Source organism: Carex rostrata, chromosome 5, assembly GCF_964058835.1.
Source record: "Carex rostrata chromosome 5, lpCarRost1.2, whole genome shotgun sequence".
Lineage (NCBI taxonomy): Eukaryota > Viridiplantae > Streptophyta > Magnoliopsida > Poales > Cyperaceae > Carex > Carex rostrata.
Window position 1 is genome coordinate 3,209,902 of NC_135922.1, and position 20,381 is coordinate 3,230,282.

Consider the following 20,381-nt stretch of genomic DNA (forward strand, 5'->3'; position numbering starts at 1 on the left):
GTACTTTCTTGTTCAGCACTTTCCAGTTTAGCTTCTCTATCATCTTGGGGGCTGTTAATCAACTACCAATGAAAATTAGAAATGATATAAAGGTAAGAAAATTGTTCTAGAGGATTTTATGCTGATATATCAGTATAATACAAGTTGTTTGTTCCTGTAATTAGCTATTGGATTTCACCTCCTTTACTTATTCTTTATTATTTTATTTTTGTCTAATTCTACAGCTTGGGTTATTTTTTTCAGGCTTAAGCATGGAATTCCAGAAAATTTACCCAAGATAGTTGGTACTGGTTCGGTATGCTATTAATATATATATATATTCAAGGATCTCTAGCTTCTAAATAATCTAATATATGAATATATTTTAGTGTTGTACCCAGACCACATAGTAAGTGATGTTGTTTCTCTGGCACCAGTCTCTCATCAGAGGACAATCACCAATGGTAAAATGAGGTCTGAATTGGAGGCTTTCAGTAGCTGGAGAGATGCTTATGTTCCTACAGAGTCATATGTCCACAGTTTCAAGTTTCATCAGGCCACGAAAACCTTCCAACACAGCCAATTATACAAACTTGTGCTTAAGCCCCTCTGACAAGAAGTATTTTCCACAATTTTTGCAATTTATAAAGATAGACCTTCTAAGTTCTGAAAATTTCACAATTCATTTCCTGGAGATTGTATCAGCAAATACCAGAAATTCAAAATGCTTTGTAGCAACAAAATATAAAGATGGTACATGGTTTATTAAAAAAACAGATTTATCATTTCGAAAACCCTTAACTAAAAAAATGGCAAGCTGAAACAAATCAACAAGATTAAGCTCGTCTAATCAATGTAAGAGTGTCACCTTATTAACCATCTAATGTGTCAGATATCATATTCATCATATTCACACTACATTATTCAGTATATGAACAAATTTAACAAGTGACAACATTTACATCGTAAATAATTAAAACATATGAGCTGTGTTAAGTATTATACCTTCTAATTTTAAAAATTGAGGGTATTTCTATTAAACCAATGCAGACTGCCAATCAACCGCCCCAATCAGACCTAGGTCATGAGCAGTTACCCATAACTTGAAATAATAACTTAACAAAAAAAATACTTAAAAAATGGGGAGGTGATATCCTAACTATTCCAAATTATACCTCTGAATTACAACGGGATATTAATCAAATGGGCACTGTATTGCTGCATGCCCAGAGTCCTGGCTATACGATCTGCCTGACTCATGGTTGTTGGCCCTTGGGGGAAACATCAGTGGTGCCATCTTCTCTGTATCGAGATCCGGTGAGGCCTCCTGTGTGACCTACATACAAATAACATTCCAAATTAGATCTCTAAACTCTTTGTTGCAAAAAGAATTACAATGAGAACTTAATCAAATGGTCACTGTGTTGCTGCATGGCCAGAGTCCTGGCTATACGATCCGCCTGACTCATGGTCGTTGGCCCACGGGGGAAACATCAGTGGTGCCATCTCCTCTGTACCGAGATCTTGTGAGGCCTCCTGCTCCTGCGTGACCTACATAAAAATGATATTCCAAATTAGAACTCTAAATTCTCTGTTGCAAAAAGAATTACAATGGGATATTAATCAAATGATCACTCTGTGTGTGTGTGTGTGTGTGAGGGGGGGGGGGGGGGGGGGGGGGGGTTGTTGAGATAGAGATCCTTTACCTGATAGAAGAAGCTGTTTCCCTGGGTACCAAAATCCATTCTGGGGCAATTATGAATTTCAACCATCTCCATGATGGGGTGTGACACATCGCCCGTTTGGAACTGCGTTTGCAACCCTTTAACTGCAGTAAGGTTTGCACACTCACTGATGATTAATCGCCGAAGCTTGGATTGTGGCAAAAGGTGAATTTCAGGAAAATGGCAGTCAACTATCTTTAATTCTTTCAGTTGATTTGGAATAGTTAAAACCTCCTGAAATTGGGGACAATATTTAATTGCAAATTTCTCAAGTAACGGAAGATCTCCTTGTAGAAATTGAAGTGATATGAGCTCAGGACAGCCAGAAATGTGAACTGAAGCAATCTTGCACTGTTTTGGGAATCGGATGTCACGCAAACCACATTCAGTTATTCCCAGATGGTGTATTTTATTTGGTAGTACTGATATGCTCCCTAATGCTGGACAACCGTTAAAAAAGAGGTCCTTGAGAAATGGTACGTCCCCATCAATCCAATGAACCAAGACCAGCTCCGGACAACCATAGAAATCAACACTCCGCACCTTAGATTGTGAGGAAAAAAATATTTCACAAGTACCGCAAGAATTTATTTGCAGTTCTTCAACTTCTTTTGGAATTTTTAGGAGTCTCAACTGCGGACAATTAACAAACTTTACTTGCGGAAGAGAACTTGAGTCCCCATCCCTCCAATGAACTGAAATTAGCTCTAGACAGGTATGGATTTCTAACAGCTGACATCTTGACGGTAATATGATTTCACAAAAACCACAGCAAAATATCTCCACCGTATAAAGTTCTACAGCTGGGATGGCCGAGAAAACCCTTAATTTGGGGCAATTAAGTAGCGAGACTCTCCCCAGAAAAGGTGGAATAAGCTCTCTATAATCAGAGACCGAAATGTTTTGAATCTCAGATCCTAATGAGGATACAATTTTTTTAAAACCACAATTTTTTATATCCATCTGCTTCGTTTCTTCCTGGATGGCCGAGAATATCAATAAATTGGGGCATCTAGAAAGCATAATACTCCTAAGAACAGGTAAGTCCCCAATTTTGTAATAAATTGAGACAAGCTCTCTACAATTAAAGATCGAAATCTCTTCAAGTTTAGACAATGACGAGAAGTTCATTTCTTGAAAGCCACAATCTTTTATATCTAGTTGCCTAAGTTCTTGAGGGATGGATGTGAGCATCAACAAATTGGGGCATCCAGAAAGTGAAATACTCTCAAGAAAAGGTAAGTCCCCACTTTTGTAATAAATAGTGATCAACTCTCTGCAATTAGAGATTGAAAGCCTTTTAAGTTCAGAGGGTGAAGAGAACTTGATTTCTTGACAACCACATGCATTTATCTCCAACACCTCAACCTTTTGGGGGATGGCTGAGAGCATCGATAAATTGGGGCATCCAGAAAGTGACATACCCTTAAGAAAAGGTAAGTAGCCACTTCTGTAATAAATAGTGATCAACTCTCTACAATTAGAGATTGAAAGCCTTTTAAGTTCAGAGGGTGAAGAGAACTTGATTTCTTGACAACCACATGCATTTATCTCCAACACCTCAACCTTTTGGGGGATGGCTGAGAGCATCGATAAATTGGGGCATCCAGAAAGTGACACTTAAGAAAAGGTAAGTCCTCACTTTTGTAATAAATAGTGATCAACTCTCTACAATTAGAGATTGAAAGCCTTTTAAGTTCAGAGGGGGAAGAGAACTTGATTTCTTGACAACCACATGCATTTACCTCCAACACCTCAACCTTTTGCGGAATAGTTACTTTCCATAATTTAGGGCATTTATTTATGATGAGTTTCTTAAGGTAGGGTTCATCACCTGCTTGCCGCTCCCCCAAACTGAGCATGTTATTGAATGAAGGTTCTTCACATGACGAAAAACTAACTCCAGCAAGCTGCTTCGATGAATGATTTGCTAATAGAAACTTTGCAAGAAGTTCATCTCCTACTTGAACAGTATCACCACTCCAGCATATTTTGAGAGATTTGGGATGTAGGAGTTGATCCAAAAATGGCGGCAAGAAAGTAAGCTCTGTATGGAAGTGCAGAGCTAGAGTTGTCAGCTTGGACATTAATGATGGATCAAGCAACCAAGGAGGAACTCTTCTTCCTCCATAATTTAATATTACAAGGTCTGTGAGGTTACCATGAGGTTGGAGGCTCTCAAGTACATGTTCCTGTATCTTTTCATCATTCTCATTCTTAGCATTGGTACTTGAACTCACAGTTATATGGACATTTGGATATCGGTATCGACATTTCAAAAAGCTTCTGCATGCAACATTGTCTTCCTCAAAGTTTAGAATTAACTTGCGTAGATTTGGTTTTGATACAAGATTGGCCTTCCTGGAGTACTCGATAATACCAACATTTTTGAGCCCTGAGATGGACATCAGCCCACTAAGCCAATTCATATCCCTAAGTTCTCCCAGCCCCCAGGTCATGTCACTTCCCATGAATTTACATCGTCCACTTAAAGTTTTAAGATTTGTTAATTTACCAATTCCAGATGGAAGGTTACATATACAATACTCGGATAGTTTTAGAACACGCAGTTTGGTTAACTTCTCTATGCTCTTGGGAACCTTTTTGAGTTTGGGACAACTTTCTATCGATAATGTATCCAGATTGTGAAGGAGGGATATGGATTCCGGTAACTGCTTTATTCTACTACTACGCAACCGAAGAAACCGAAGGTTAACAAGTTTTTTGATGTTTTCAGGTAACTCTAGAATATTAGCGCAATTCATATCCAAAGTTTGAAGGTGGTAAAGAAGACATAAAGATTCAGGAAGGCTTACTATCCTATCATCATTAATAGAAAGGTAACGCAAGTGCTTCAACGTGCCGAGTGTATTTGGCAATGAGGAAAAGTACAAGTCGAGAGCTCTCACACAAGCAATCTCATATAAAATTGCAAAGTTAGAGTTCTGTATTGGGTATCTCTCTACAAAAGTTCTGATTGAGCAATAGTCGTTGGGCACTACAAATGTTATGTGTTTGGTGAAGTACAGATGGCATACTTTGCATGGACCATTGTATTATTGGTCATTTTCTAAAACTGGCCAATATGCCTCTTGAGAAACGGATCTTGCTAAATCATGTATTAAATCATGCAAGATGCCGTAAGAAGGCCCACCATCAACAAGTGATCTGCCTTGCAATTCATCAAAATACTCGCTTCCAATCTCTTCCAATGTTTTCAAATTTCTTGTATTGCCATTAATATAGCCTTGTGCCATCCAGAGCCTAACCACCATGTCTTTTCCAAATGGTGTATCTTTCGGAAACATGGATAAATAAAGAAAACATGGTTTTAAATGTTGCGGCAATTTCTGGTAGCTTAACCTTAATGCTGGCATAACCTCTCCCGTCTCATCTATTTCTGATATATCACTCTCCAAAATTTCCCTCCATTTCTCTTCATCCATTTCATAACGGAGAATGCCTCCAAGTGCCTTTATCGTCAAAGGTGAGCCTTTGCACTTTTTCACAATACTACGACCAATCTCATGCAGATTTGCATTTTCACTTGTCTCCCTATTGCCAAAAGCAAAATGCTTAAAAAGTGACCAACAATTTTCCTCGGGTAAGGAACTCAATTGAAAAGGTGATGTTGTCTGCATGATCTTAGCAACTGAGGTATTGCGAGTCGTCATCAGAATTCTTACAAATTTAGCACCAAGAAAACCAACTCGAAAGCACTCCCACAAATTTCTTTGTTCATTCCACACATCATCTAGCACGAGAAACAATCCATGACCACTTATCTTTTCCTTGAGAACATCTTGGAGTTTGTTTAGCTCAGAAAACTCACAAGGGATTTCACTCAGCGAGTCGATGATAGCTTTGGTTAGGCACACTAGATCAAAATTGTCAGATACAGATACCCAACATCTCTTATTAAATAACCCATGAATCCTGGAGTCATTGAAAACAAGTTGGGCAAGTGTGGTCTTGCCGAACCCGCCCATGCCTACAATGGGAAGAACCATAAAATCAGGACCAGTTGAAGGATTCAGGAGGCTAATGATCTTCTCCTTATCCTCCTCCCTACCAAAAATAGCCCTCTCATCCACATGAGAGCTGGTTGGCGGTCGGATTTGGGGACCAATAACCAGTCTGGTCCCATCTTCCTCCCTCAAATGAAGATCCCTACGAGCATTTGAAATCTCTTCAAAGCTCTCTGTTATACCCTGGATCTTCTCAGCCATGCCATCTGGAATGGAGGCCTTGGTCTTAGTAACTGAATAAGAAGCAAGGGAGGATGATGCGTACATCTCAGCAATTTTTCTCTTAGTCCCTATAAAAATGCATATCAAAATTTCTCTTAGTTATCCCCATTTTATTTCGCAAAAAAAAAAAAAAAATTGTCTTACTCTCCTAAACTATCCTTGTGCTGTGAAGAAAAATTACCCCATGAATTTTTTTCGTTATATATATATATATATATTTTTGCTTTGTTGCTGTTCTGGAGGGATTGCACATGCGTTAAATTTCCATAAATACAAACTTTTTTAGGCAATGAGGATTAAAAAATGCGACATTTCAGGTAAATGTTATTATCTTACCAATAAGTCACTATGGCAATAAAGATAAATGTAGAGAAGGAAAAATCGGAATCGAAATCGGAATCAGGTGAATCTGTAGGAATTGGCTGAATTGGATTGGAAACTCGGATTATTTTGCGAGAAGGCTTTTTTGTACTAAAAAAATAAGAAAAAATGTTTTTTTTTTCAAAAAAACATGTGAAGACAAATGAATATTACTAAAGTTCATTACATTTATAAGTTAGCTACATGATATCCATGTTTTATTTTTAACTTCAAGTTTAAAAAAAAATATGAATAAATAAAATCATAATTGAAAATAATAATAACAAAGTTCTTCAATATAATTTGTGATTTAGATAATTTTTCTAGTAATTTAAAACTAAATTGATGTTAAATACACTCAGAAATGAATTCATAAAATATGATAACTATATGGCCCAAAAATAAAATCGAAAGAATAGTAACCAAGCCTATTTAAAGCAAGCTTTCCTGGGCCATGATACATTAAGAAAAGCATACCCCCGTCCCTATGGTAAGCCTCCATGGCAGCATCTCCACTCTCCACGATGGATCTGAGCACCTCGTAGTTGAACTCCTCCAGCACATCCTCTGTTTTGTAGGCCGCACCTCTCAGCTCCGCCAGCCACAGCCGAACAGAGCATTCGTCAATCTCCCTCTCTTCAGCGTCCTGTTGAACGGCCTGAATCCTAGCAAGCATCCGACTCAGCTTCTCCAAATCTTCTCTGACACTTTTCTGTTGCTCAGTTACAGGGGATGGTGGATCCTGTTGCTGGTGCGAACTGGAAGGGGTGCCTCGAATGACCTTCAGGAGGTTGGTGGAGAGGGATTGGATGGAAGAAAACAGTGCCGACGCCATTAGTTGAATTGAAGCGATACTCTCTCTCTCTCTCTCTCTCTGTGTTCAGTTTCAGTCTCTACTCCGTGGCTGGTTGCTTGACTAGAAGACTTGTAAAAATTATTTTTCACATGATTCTTCTACGTAGTTGCGGAGTTGGTGCGAACTCCGAGTAGGGAATCACGCTGGAGTCCGCATGCTAAAGAAATTGGGGCCAATCCGAATCACTTTATTTATTTTTCACTTCTTTCAAAATACAACGGACTATTGTCCCCGACCATATGTGAAACCACCACATGTAAATTGAACAGAACCCAATGAAAATAATAAAAAAAGATAGTATACGACACCTGTGCAGGCCAAAATGGCATTAAACAATGCTACAAAAATAATCAAATGATTTATGTAATATATATGTTTTACTGTGTGGTCCGTCAACTGGGTATTAGACGAGAATGCTTTTATTCATAAAAAATATTATAAAATAATATAGAAAAAGAGAAATTTAAAACAAAATAAAGTTTGAATCAAGAAAATTTGTACTAATATTTCTATACATTGAAAATCAAAACTACTAAAAATTCCCGATTCTATTTTTTTTTTTTTTGTCGATCAGACAAACTTTGGATAATTTTTTTTTTTCCGATCATAAATTTAAATCAGTAAAAATTCTGCCTATCGTACTATATATCAAAAACAAAAAATACTCTCTCCCTTTTTTTCTACCAATCCAGTCACGTACGTACTAATGGTGTATGTAAAAACCAATCTCATATAATATCTAAAAAACTAAGAAAAAAAAATTATATACACCAACAACTAATGTCATATTCAAATATCCAATTTTAAAAAAAAACTGATATAGTACTCTTGATGCTAATAAGTATATAGTATCGTCAATATAAGTATTTTAACAAGTCAATATTTTAAACAATTTACCTCCTGATTCTATTATTTAGCTTTCTAAAAAATATAAAAGGTCGCACACATATGAAAAAAAAAAACTGGGAACCTAGAAAAAATGCACCTAGGTCTGTGTATTACCTTTTGTTTAAGGTAATAGGCAGATACAAAGTAGATGTTATTAAAAAATTACAGTTTTGCATGATTTTATTTCGCCGCTTCCATGTTTTTATTTAGTAATAGGTAAATGCATTTTCCGTTTGTTGAGAACGTTAATTAAATGAACAATTTTTTTTTTTTTGAAGGTCAGATGGCAAGGAGCATGCAGAGTTACATTTTGTATAATTGAATGAATAATGTTCAATACGAAATTAAATAACTTAATAAAAACCATGACTTAAAAATTATTCAAGTAAATATAATATACCGCCATTACAAATATAATATAAGATCGTAAAAGCTACTAGCGTATAAGATGAAAAATAAAAAAATAAAATCTCCCCAACCACCTCTTGCTCCTCTCTGATCAAATCAATACTAAAACATCATCTGTTTACCATGTCCTATACAAAATCTGATATAAAAATCCCCTTCCTCCTTAATTAATTCGTCTTTGAGATCTTCACAGGACAGGAAATGAAAAATGGATAACTTAAAAAGTGCTACATAAATGGTGCTTGATTGCATCTTAATTAAAAGGATCATTTCATCCCATCCTTATCTTGGTGCTTGGTGCTTGGTGCTTGATTGTATGGACCTATCAATAATCTAATTAAAGATTGAGCTTTTTAGGCCCAAATGTCCTCAGTTTTGGATCCTGGCTTGCTTGGTTGTTACCCCCGTGGAGGTAACTAGTACAAATCCGTATAAAAATATTGTAAATAAAACTGATGGCAGTTTTGTTGTATCATCCTACGTTGCAAATAAAAATAATCTGAAAAAATAATAAACTCAACTGTACAAATAATTTATTTAACGAGCTTCTATAGATGACTTATTTAGAACTGAATTAGCCATACAAATATATCAGATTGAGTTTTCATATTTTAGTGACCGGGTCTAAGTTTTCAGATAATACAACAGTACTACTCAGACATATCTATCTCGAAAACATATTCATATTCCTAGATCCAATATCCTGTTATATATGCCCTCATTATCCAACATTCACATACATTTTTCATAATTAATTTGATCAAAATGAAAACTCAAATGATAGAAATCCGATTGCCTAATAGTGACATATTCCCAAATATTACATCAAATTGCAATTAATTATTCAAACATTACCGGGTGACGTAAGATCGAAGCTTCAATGGACTGATTACTAAATTTGCTGTTATTCTTCCATTTTTCTTTCTCTCTTCTCTCTTATCTTTCCTTTTTTTTCAGATTTTTTTTTTTTTTGGTTTTCTGTTTTATGTTTTTCGTTAAGTGAGGAAGTGTTAATAAAAAAACGAGTAAAAACAATAGGGGGGTGGTTGGAATTAAGTAGGATGGATGCCATGCATGAGGCCACATGGCAGCCAATTTTTTTCTTCGCTTGAGGTTAATATATTCTTAATTAAATACTTTAACCGTTTAATTCTATAAGTAAATTCAGCAAAATAATTCCAAAAATATTATTAAAATTATTCAGCAATATTGTGAAATTTATCAAGTATTACTAAAAAAATATGCATACACATTTACAATTTAAATTTTAAAAATATCTAATATTGTTAACAAATTCAAAAATTTACCCAATTACTACTAATGTTTCAGTTTGGATTTTCACCAACTAATCATAATCTGGACCAATCCGGCATGAGATGAAATGCACGGGGACCCTTTAATATTCGTGTCAAAACAGATTGGACGGGTTGGATCTAATCTCAAAAATTGAGTTACAGTAGATTAAATGAATTTGAATGAGCCTCCAGCTGATCCAAAATAATTTCGGAGCCTATTTGAATTATAGGGTAAAGCTTTTAAAGGAATAGTTTTAGCTTCATGCAGATCACTAACCATATGCAGCTATGTTTTGATTCTATCTCATCCGTACGCTGTATGAAGCTAAAGCTTCTCTGTTAAAATATTTACCCGAATTATAGGGGTCTGCTTTATAATTCGTGCCCGATTAAAAGGACGATGCAGATCTCATTCTACACGGTAGGGTACCGCACTGTATCGATTTTAAAGGGATCATTTGAGAGTTCAGGCAGATTGGGACCATCAATTTAAATCATACGGTTCGTATAAATGATGCATCCCCAGCAAACTGGATAGCTGATCATAAACGTCAGATCTAAAATCAACGGCTTAGAAAACAGGTACAACAAGCCTTTTAAGAAGTTTACCAAAGAAAAGAAAACCAGCATCAATGCAGCCTATTACTACTAGCAGCAGCTCTTGCATTCCCCGCTGGAGCAGTAGATTGTTCACAGACATCCGATTAAGATCCAACGCTGGAGCATCCTTCCTCTCCTCGTCGGTGAGAATAAAGGTTTGCTTACCGCCTACTGTTATCTGCCTCTTTCACAACCACAAAATCATGGCTCAGGCTGATGCTTCAGGCGGTAACCTCACGGAGATTAACAGTATCGCCGATTTCGAAGCTGTTGCCTCTCCCAGCAGCTACATCTCCATCTGTGGCTTCGGATCTCTCCTCTCTGGTAACTTTTGCATACACAACCTTGCAAAACCATTAATTGAATACTGACACTCTACTGTACTGTTATCTTATCAGAAAGAAGTGCTAGGAGCACCTTTCCTTATCTGAAGAATTTCAGGGTTGCACAATTGCATGGATTTTGCCGTGTCTTTGCTCACTGGCACCTATATTTTTCGAGCGAGGGATTGTAAATGCCAAAACAGGGGTGATTCTTCTTCAAATTTAGTTATTTCACGAGGTGCATGATTGAATTTTTGGTTTTCTACTCAGATTTTGTAGGCTTGTTTATGGGTTTTTCATGTTTTCAGGAGATATCATGTTTGAGTGTGGAATCATGTGAAGGGGAATTCCTAATTGTAACTGTTTTCGAGATTAAGATAGAAGAGGTAACAAATTGTAAATTTGAATTCATATCACCTAAGGTACCTCATTTTTTATAGATTGAATCCGGGCTGTTTGTTATATACTAGCACGAATCTTAAAGAGATCCAGTGCATTATAGGATTGGGCCGCATTGGCCTCGATTCTGATTGAACGGTCCGGATTGAAGCTCAGCAGTGTATTACCTCATGGTGCATGTTGCTAATAATACCTTATGTTATATTCTATAGGTGCCTTCTTTTCTCAAGAGGGAAGAAGAATTCAGATTTTTAGCTGTAAGATGCTGTTCTCTTACTTTCTTTCACTTCCATTATTTTGTGTTATTCATTTGATTAATTTTTCAAAATAAACAGGTATATCCTGAAGGATTAGATGGGATACCTTTCTCAAATCAAGCAGTACGTGCTTTTAGAGTCTAGCCATGTAAAAATATTTCATTTACATAAGTGACTTTGATTTCATTTCTTGATCTTTTGTTCTTATAAGGTTCTATGTGCTCGTTACAGTTATGAGGAGTATTTTCAAATAAGATGCCAAGGTAACAAAGTTCAGGTTTTCTATTTTAATTTATTTGCTGTCAAAATGGTACTAATTGATAATTCAAATAATTACATAAACAGGCAGTAAAGAAATTTATCACGAGAGATATGGCCGATACAATATCCATAAGATATGGAGAGACGACATTTTACCTTGCCGTATCTATTTAAGACACTGGTATAGTTCTCTATCCAGAAAACTCTTCTTACCATTACAATTCAATGTATATCCCTCAGTATTATTAAATTTATATCTAACTTTTTATACTTTATTGTCTTTAATAATGTTAGCAACATTAAACAAACAACTTGAATTGAAATATTTGCTATCAGTTAGTAAATGGATGTATCAAATTGGCAATACTATTGTGTTAAAGCAGTGTTCTTTTGCAAAAATAATAAAAACTAGGGTCTTTTCTGATATTTTAGCCTCTTTGCTGGTAAAAGACTTCTGAGTTCTGAAATATATTTACAGTGTTTTAGCAGCCCAAAATTTGGGTGAGGAAGCATATAGTAATTGCTTGGACCATAACTATATAAGCAATCATAAAACAACAATCCGGCAATACTTGGCCACTACTGGAGCGGGTATTATGGAAGAAGAGCCACCCGAATCCCTCAAGACCCGTTATGGAGGCTAATTCTTGGTAACTTGTTATTAGATTGAATTATATTCACATGTATCGGATATGATATTTCAATAATTGGATGTGAGGAAGTGATGCATGGATGATGCATTTTTTTGTAATGTGCTGATGTTATTAGCTTGTTAGAAGAATAAAATTGCTTTCTGTTTTCTTGAAACCCTAGAGATTTTCATGCCCAATTCGAGAAAATAAATCACTCTGTGAATCAAATTCTAAAAATATGCTAATCGAAAAAGAGAAATCACCTTTTGTTCAACATATATATGTCGAATGCACTTAATAGTACTGCAATTAGCTGGTACAACATGCACCACCAGTGCCAGAAACACTAATACAGTGCCAGAAACTTATTCAAAGCAAGTTACACTTCATGGAAAATTACAAATAAGCCCTCCAAATGACAGAATTACAATATTAGGCCCTATTTCAACCACAACCCTTCCACCACTATCTACCATCTAGGGAGACGGAGATGGAATTTTATCATGAAACAGAGCTAACAAAAACAAACTAATTACGGATTGACCCTTAGACCCAAACGCCCTCAGTTTTGGATCCAAGATAGGTTGTTACTACAGAAAGAGAATCACAAAAGAAAACTCAGATGAAAAGGCACGTAGTCCATAAAAAATAATTGTAAATAAAATTGAGGGTAGTTTTGTTGGAGTTGTCATGATCTTTTGTCTATGAAATGTTACCACAGGAAGAGAATCACAGGCATACTCCAATACCCAAATAAATAGAGACACATGAAATATACACAAAAAACCAAGACAACAAGTAATTAGACACCAGAATATAAAAGAGAGACAATATTTTACGTGGAAACCCTTACGGGAGAAAACCACGGGAGCACGGCGCAAAATCACTATATGAAAGAGTCTTACAATACAAGGTGATAATCAAGACAATAACACACTCTCTTACAATTACATATGTTAATGCATTCGTGCAATAAAGAAAACCTTAGAAAGAAACTTGGAGAAAGAGGCTTAGTTCTAAGAGAGAAGAGAGCAGACAATAACAGCAGTTATTATGGGTGCACCTGATGTCGAGAAACAAAAAAATACATTACAACTCAGCCATTACATGATAACCAAACTCCATTATAAGTTCGAAAAACAAATGATCAAACTTATTCTTGACAGCCATTTCCAGCAATCATTGGTACTGTACATACCAGTTTGAAAATATAACAGCCATTGTAAGGGTAATATCTGGTAAATAAAAAAAAATACATTAACAAGGTTAGAGTGCAGCAAATAAACTCTGGTAAAGAATAGTCCTGTTATGAGAAGCCAGCCATTGAAAGGGTAACCAACCGCAGTTCTGCAATCTGGTTGGTAGCTGACAACTCGTAATTAATCTAGTTTTAAATAATGTTGTATATTACCAGTATCTACTGTTTGTCATATACCAACCTGGTAGTGCTGAAACCATAGAATAATAATTCAGAACTCCAAATACTCTTTTCCAAAAGATATGTCAATGCATCCACCTCATCACCCAGCAAATTAACCTAACAAATAAAACATAAAAAACAAATAAAAAACTTAATGGAATGGAAAATTTTACCCTGATAAGAACTGAAAATATCCCAATGACCCCCTTTTTTCGAACATTTCTGAAATGATCACAGTACTTGATCTTTTTTACATTCTCACTTAATTTTTGGAAATAATTAATTTACATTTCAACTTGGCAAGCATGGTATAACAAAAAAATTCAACTGTTTTGCCTAATTTGCAGCAAAGTCCAACAAGATAAACAAGCAAGATGCACAAACAAATTGATAAAGAAGTAGAAGAATAAGAGTAAGAAATGTGCAGACTTGTTAATGGAGTTCAGACTCCTACTTCGCTGGAGATCACAATCACTAATGGTGCACTTTTTTATTTCCCAATAAGAAAATGATTACAATTTAAGTTGATCCACCACTTTCCTATTCACCACTTTTCTGCTCACTGTTTTTTTGCTCACCACTTCCCTGTTCACCAATTTCACCACTCTTCCGTTCACCACTTTGCTGTTCAGAACTTTCTTGCTCACTATTTTCCTGTTCACAACTTTCCAATTCAGCTTCTCTATCATCTTGGGGGTTGACAATCAACTGCAAATTAAATTAGACATGACAAGCAGGGAATTGTTTTAGAGCATTTGATGCTGGACATTAGTATAATACAACCTCTGTTGTTTGGTCCTGCAAAACCAAATATATTCGAGCACTAGAAAGTTGTCTTCTACTGCAATTCCAGAAAATTTATGAATCAATCAAGACTTAAGCATGCAATTCCAGAAAATTTAACCAACATGTTGGTACCGGTTGGGTCTGATATTAATAAACATATGAAGTGAAGGGCCTCTAGCTTCTTCATAATCTAATATAATTTATTCTTAATGTTCTATGCTAACCTCATTGTAAGTGATGTTGTTTCTCTGGCACCAGTCTCTCATCAGAGGACAATCACCAATGTTAATACGAGGTCTGCAGAGGCTTTCAGTAGCAGGAGAGATTCTTATGTTCCCACAGTGTAATAGTTCCACAGTATTCAGTTTCATCAGGCCATGACATCCTTCCAACACAGCCAGCCTTGGGCACTTCTTTATCACAAGAACCTTGAGAATGCTCGAATGGTTTTGAACCGACAACATGGGCATGGAGCTCAACTTGTCACAAGAATCCAGTTCCAGGAACTTGAGTGATAGTGGCAGTGTTTTATCATTCCAATTGCACAACTTTGGACAGTATGATATGCTCAAGCGCTTGAGGTTGCTGAGGTTATCCAGCCCTGTCACTGATATGACTTTTGTGCACCTAATCTTCAGTTTCACCAACGAAGCTAGATTTAGAATTACATGTTGACAGCTCACTCCAACCGATGCTGCACATGTTAATGATTCCACTTCTCGAAAATCTTCTTTTGTAAAGAATAGTTTAAACTGATTTTCTAGTAGTGGAATCACGGAATCTGAAAGGTTGATGGCATTATTCCGAAATAAATGGAATCTTTTAATCGTTGTGTCTCTCTGTTGCATAATTAAAATAAATTAGTGTAAAAAAGGTAGAGTAATGAGTAAAACAGAGTGTTTAAAAATTGTAGAGAAATGAAATAGTTATAAAATGCTCATCTACCTTGTAGACATATCTTTCTCCCAAATATAATCTGGGACAGTCATAAATTTCAGCACTATAGGTCGAGTGTAACAAATTCTTCAGAGGAACATGGAGTTCCAATTTTGGGCAGTGTTCAAAACTAACTTTTCTAACAGAATTTAAGCTCTCAGGTATTGACCCGATCTTGATTGTTAAGCTCTCAGTGTCCATCCAATTTATCGAGATTAGTTCTACACAGTTTGAGATTGTTAAGCTCTCAGGTATTGACCCGATCTTGATTTCATGAAAGCCACACTCATGTATCTTCAGTTTGAAAGCTCGAACTGGAATAGCTATGAGTTCCAACTTTGGGCAGTACTCAAAACTAACTTGTTTAATATAGTTTAAGCCCCTGTAGCTCCAATTAATCAATTTTAGCTCTACACAATTAGAGATTGTTAGGTTCTCAGATACTGAATGAAACATGATTTCCAAAAAGCCACATCTCATAATCTTCAAATTTCTTATTACTGAAGGACATGTTGCGAATTTCAATTTTGGGCAGTCTTTGAAAGTAACATCCTTGACGTTCCGTGGAATTGTTGGGATTTTCCATAATTCTTCGCAATTTTCTAAAACAAGTTCCTTTAGACATGGGAAGTCGCCATCATTTGCTTGCCACTCCACCAAATTGAGCATGTTCCTCAATGAGAGCACTTCAAGTGATGGGTAACTAGGTTTCTTGGGCTGCTCGGAAGAATCATATTCGACCAACAATGAATATGTGCTAGGCTCATCTCCCAGATTTCTAACACCAGTACTACCTGATATTTTGAGAATTCTGAGATATGGCAGTTGACCAAATGGTGGTAAGAAGTTAGGCTCAGTACAAAACTTAAGAATGAGAGTTGTCAGTTTGGGAAGTAATGGATTAAGTAACCAAGAAGGAAAATTTCGCCCTCCAAAATGTAAAATTGCAAGCTCTGTGAGGTTACCATGAGGTTGGAGGCTCTGCAGTACAACATTATGTATCTTTTCATCATTCTCACTCTTCACATCGTTTCTTGAATGGTCAGTTAAATGGAGATGAAGTTCTTCAATACTACAATATTTTTGAAAGTTTAAAATTCTGAAACTCCACTTACTACAATATTCTTGAAAGTTTAAAATTAACTTGTGTAAATTTGGCTTTGATGCAAGATTGGCATTCCTGCAGAGTTCCCCATCAACAATGTTTCTAAGCCCTGATATGCACAACGATCCCCTAAGCTTATTCATATCCTTAAGCACTCTCAGCCCCTCAGATGGCATGTTGGTATGAATAGGTAAATCTAGAATGTGTAGCCTAGTTGATTGCTCTATGCCCCTTGGTAACTCTTTGAGTTTGTGACCGTATCTTAACGATAATGTTTGCAGGCTAGGAAGTGGGAAGATAGATTCAGGTAAATGCTGGATGTTGTCACTTGTCAGACTGAAGTACTGAAGGTTAATAAGGTTTTTGATGTTTTCAGGTAACTTCCGAAGATAAAAGGTATTCAGATCCAAGGTTTGGAGGTTGTAAAGAAGACATAAAGTTTCAGGAAGTATTTTCATCTGAGAATTAATAGAAAGGTGCCGAAGGTTAATAAGGTTTTTGATGTTTTCAGGTAACTTCCGAAGATAAGAGGTTTTTAGATCCAAGGTTTGGAGGTTGTAAAGAAGACATAAAGTTTCAGGAAGTATTTCCATCCGAGAATTACTTCCAATAGAAAGGTGCCGAAGGTTAATAAGGTTTTTTATGCTTTCAGGTAACTCCTGAAGCTCACTGCAATCAAGGTTCAATGTTTGGAGGTTGTAAAGAAGACATAAAGTTTCGGGAAGCGTCTCCATATGACTATTTCCAATAGAAAGGTAACGCAAGTGCTTCAACGTGCCCAATGTATTTGGAAACAAAGAAAACCTCAACTCAAGAGCTCTCACACAAGCAAACTCATAGGAGATTGCAAAGTCAAAGTTTTCTTCTGGCCAATATCGTTTTACGAATGTTCTGATAGAGCAATAGTCGTTGGGTACAAAAAAAGAACCCAATAATTCATCTTGTTTGGTAAAGTACAGATGGCATACTTTGCATGGGCCATTGCATTCTTGGTCATTTTCTAAAAATGGCTGATATGCCTCTTGAGAAATGGATCTTGCTAAATCATGTATTAAATCATGCAAGATGTAGTAGCCCCAACGCCCATCATCAACAAGTGACCTGCCTTGCAATTCATCAAAATACTCGCTTCCAATCTCTTCCAATGTTTTCAAATTTCTTGTATTGCCGTTAATATAGCCTTGCGCCATCCAGAGCCTAACCACCATGTTTATTCCAAATGGTCTACCTTTCGGAAACATGGATAAATAAAGAAAACATGGTTTTAGATGTTGCGGTAATTTCTGGTAACTTAACCTTAATGCTGGCATAACCTCTCCCATCTCATCTATTTCTGATATATCACTCTCCAAAATTTCCCTCCATTTTTCTTCACCCATTTCATAACGGAGAATGCCTCCAAGTGCCTTAATTGCCAAAGGTGAGCCTTTGCACTTTTTGACAATACCACGACCAATCTCATGCAGATTTGCATTTTCACTTAACTCCCTATTGCCAAAAGCAAAATGCTTAAAAAGCGACCAACAATTTTCCTCAGGTAAGGACCTCAATTGAAAACGTGATGATGTCTGCATGATCTTAGCAACTGAGGTATTGCGAGTCGTTGTCAGAATTCTTACAAATTTAGCTCCAAGAAAACCAACTCGAAAGCACTCCCACAGGTTTCTTTTTTCATTCCACACATCATCTAGCACGAGAAACAAGCCAAGACCTCTTATGTTTTCCTTGAGAACATCTTGGAGTTTGCTTAGCTCAGAAAACTCACAAGGGTTGTGACTCACCGACTCAACAATAGCTTTGGTTAGCCGCACCAAATCAAAATCATCAGATACACATACCCAACATCTCTTATTAAACAACCCATGAATCCTGGAGTCATTGAAAACAAGTTGGGCAAGTGTGGTCTTGCCAAACCCGCCCATTCCAACAATGGGAAGAACCATAAAATCTGGACCATTTGAAGCATTCAGGAGGCTAATGATCTTCTCCTTCTCCTCCTCCCTACCAAAAATAGCTCTCTTATCCACATGAGAGCTGGTTGGTGGTCGGATTTGTGGACCAATAACTAGTCGGGTCCCATCCTCCTCCCTTAACTGAAGAGCATGGCGATCATTTGATATCTCCTCAAACCTCTCTGTAATACACTTGATTTTCTCAGCCATTCCACTCGGAATAGAGATTTTTGTAATAAAAGATGAAGGAGATGCAAGGGCTGATGATGGGTACTTCTCTTCAACTTTGCTCTTATTCCCTGTAGGAGTTCAAAGAGAAATCTATAAGGAATTCACATGTACCAAATGCCATTAGAGGTTAAAAAAAAGAACATTTACCACAACAATTAATTATTAAATTTTTTTTTTGGATAAAATGAAAAGGGTAGTCCTATATCTATAATTATGCCAATAAGGATTGTACCCTTTACCCAGTTGAAGTTCAACTGGGTAGTGATGTATGGAGATAAATGTAAAACATCTCCATGCACTATGACAGTCTCTCGGACTGTTCATCAAACAGGTTGTGTTCAACAAGAAATACGATGAGACATATAATTATTAAAAGGGCATATTTCACCATTCTAGGCTTTGGAAGTTTTCCATTCAGATCAACCTAATATCTAAGGTATTACTTTTAGGTCAGCTTGTTTCAATGATAATTATTGTGATCCTGAGCTGTCTGACACAATATTTTGAAGAAATCAGGAATATCTTGAGGAAGGTCTGCTGGATTTTCTCAATTTAGGGAGGGATTTCAAGGAATATCTTGAGGAAGGTCTGCTGGATTTTCTCAATTTAGGGAGGGATTTCAAGTGAAATTAAAAATTAAAGATATAACATAGGGTAAATCTTGATTGCTGTGTGGATAATGAACATATGTACGTGTGTGTTAGTTTATCTTACAAGGTCAAAGCAGCAATGGCAGCTGTATCTCATCATCTTAACACTTAGATACTATTGCCATTAAATTTAAATATAAAACAACTCAACTCACATGAGTTAGCATACATATATGAGAGACAGTACAACAAAAGAAGTGTGCTAAAAGTCACCGGACAATTCATCGAACAACTTGTGAGCAATAATGGAAGTACCAAATAATATACTTAAGAAAGGGGGCATAAAGTACCAAAATATACAATTTAAAGCATACCCCTGTCCCTATGGTAGGCCTCAATGGCAGCATCACCGCTCTCGACGATGGATCTGAGCACCTCGTAGTTGAACTCGTCCAGTACATCCTCTGCTTGGTAGGCCACACCTCTCAGCTCCTCCAGCCACAGACGAACAGATCTGTCATAAATCTCCCTCTCTTCAGCGTCCTGTTGAACGGCCTGGATCCTCGTAAGCATCCGATTCAGCTTCTCCAAATCCTTTCTGACACTTTTGTGTTGGTCGGTAACAGGGGATGATGGATCGTGGTGGTGCGAAGTGGAAGGGGTGCCACGAATGGCCTTCAGGAGGTCGGTGGAGAGGGATTGGATGGAAGAAAACAGTGCCGACGCCATTAAATCTGATCAATTGTAACTCTCTCTTCACTTTTCAGTTCCTCTCTCTCACTCTCTCTCTCTCTCTCTCTCACACTCACTGCTTGCTTGACTAGACTTCCACTTCTTTCTTGGACAAAATTGCGGAGTGGGTTCGTAAGCCCTGAGTTTATTAACTGTAGCACACCCCGTGTTGGAAATCATGCTGCAAGTCGGGAACAGATATAATTTTTATCCGCTTCTTTCTGATCACAACATCAGACCAACAATGTGATGAAATGAAGCATTAAGCCGCCGCCCCCCCCCCCCCCCCCAAAACCAATTTTGTATTAATAGAAAAATAAATAAATAAAATACGGTATAGGATTTGATTTTTGTCGAGAAATAAATAGAACGGGTGTAATAAACCCATCCAGTGGGA

The 20,381-nt window shown here is 36.8% G+C and overlaps 3 protein-coding genes across 7 annotated transcripts in view; 1 reads left to right on the forward strand and 2 right to left on the reverse strand.

Moving 5' to 3' along the window:
• Positions 1-4,110, reverse strand: part of LOC144554227 (uncharacterized) — a 73,953-nt gene extending 69,843 nt beyond the window's left edge. The window contains exons 1-3 of one of the 2 annotated variants that reach the window (XR_013511570.1): positions 1,686-4,110; positions 985-1,315; positions 383-497 (exon numbers count right to left, since the gene is read on the reverse strand). Coding sequence is in view for 1 of the 2 variants with exons in the window: in XM_078302553.1 (XP_078158679.1) it covers positions 1,396-1,530; positions 1,686-3,293 (1,743 nt within the window). In the remaining variant the exon portion in view is untranslated. Of the gene's footprint in view, positions 1-382; positions 498-984; positions 1,316-1,336; positions 1,531-1,685 lie in introns of those variants that run through there. The other variant, XM_078302553.1, reaches the window with a different exon arrangement.
• Positions 1-12,410, forward strand: part of LOC144554229 (uncharacterized) — a 102,721-nt gene extending 90,311 nt beyond the window's left edge. For both annotated transcript variants that reach the window (XM_078302555.1, XM_078302556.1), the window contains exons 5-9: positions 11,295-11,339; positions 11,418-11,462; positions 11,551-11,602; positions 11,685-11,781; positions 12,079-12,410. In XM_078302555.1, the coding sequence (XP_078158681.1) occupies positions 11,295-11,339; positions 11,418-11,462; positions 11,551-11,602; positions 11,685-11,781; positions 12,079-12,244 (405 nt within the window). In that variant the 3' untranslated portion in view covers positions 12,245-12,410. The remainder of the gene's footprint in view (positions 1-11,294; positions 11,340-11,417; positions 11,463-11,550; positions 11,603-11,684; positions 11,782-12,078) is intronic.
• A 562-nt stretch (positions 12,411-12,972) lies between these two features.
• Positions 12,973-20,018, reverse strand: LOC144554217 (putative disease resistance RPP13-like protein 1). Of its 3 annotated transcripts, XR_013511566.1 has the most exons (6): positions 19,627-20,018; positions 15,384-18,730; positions 14,663-15,277; positions 14,082-14,360; positions 13,672-13,769; positions 12,973-13,467 (listed from the first exon to the last, which is right to left on the reverse strand). XR_013511566.1 is itself a non-coding variant. In XM_078302535.1 (4 exons), the coding sequence occupies exons 1-4, from the start codon at positions 19,979-19,981 to the stop codon at positions 14,193-14,195; spliced, it is 4,485 nt and encodes a 1,494-aa protein (XP_078158661.1). In that variant the 5' UTR covers positions 19,982-20,018; the 3' UTR covers positions 13,522-14,192. The 3 variants fall into 3 exon arrangements, 1 of the variants encoding a protein (XP_078158661.1); XR_013511567.1 differs by having other exon boundaries at positions 12,973-13,295; positions 13,672-14,360; XM_078302535.1 differs by lacking the exon at positions 12,973-13,467 and having other exon boundaries at positions 13,522-14,360.
• Positions 20,019-20,381: the final 363 nt, after the last annotated feature.

What these genes read in the sequence shown, in the direction of transcription:
- LOC144554217 (XM_078302535.1), bottom strand. Translation starts at nt 19,981, where the DNA reads ATGGCGTCGGCACTGTTTTCTTCCATCCAATCCCTCTCCACCGACCTC. An exon ending in GAGAAAGATATGTCTACAAG is followed by an intron (nt 15,278 to 15,383) that starts GTAGATGAGCAT and finishes ATTATGCAACAG; the next exon opens with AGAGACACAACGATTAAAAG. An exon ending in ACAACATCACTTACAATGAG is followed by an intron (nt 14,361 to 14,662) that starts GTTAGCATAGAA and finishes TTTAATTTGCAG; the next exon opens with TTGATTGTCAACCCCCAAGA.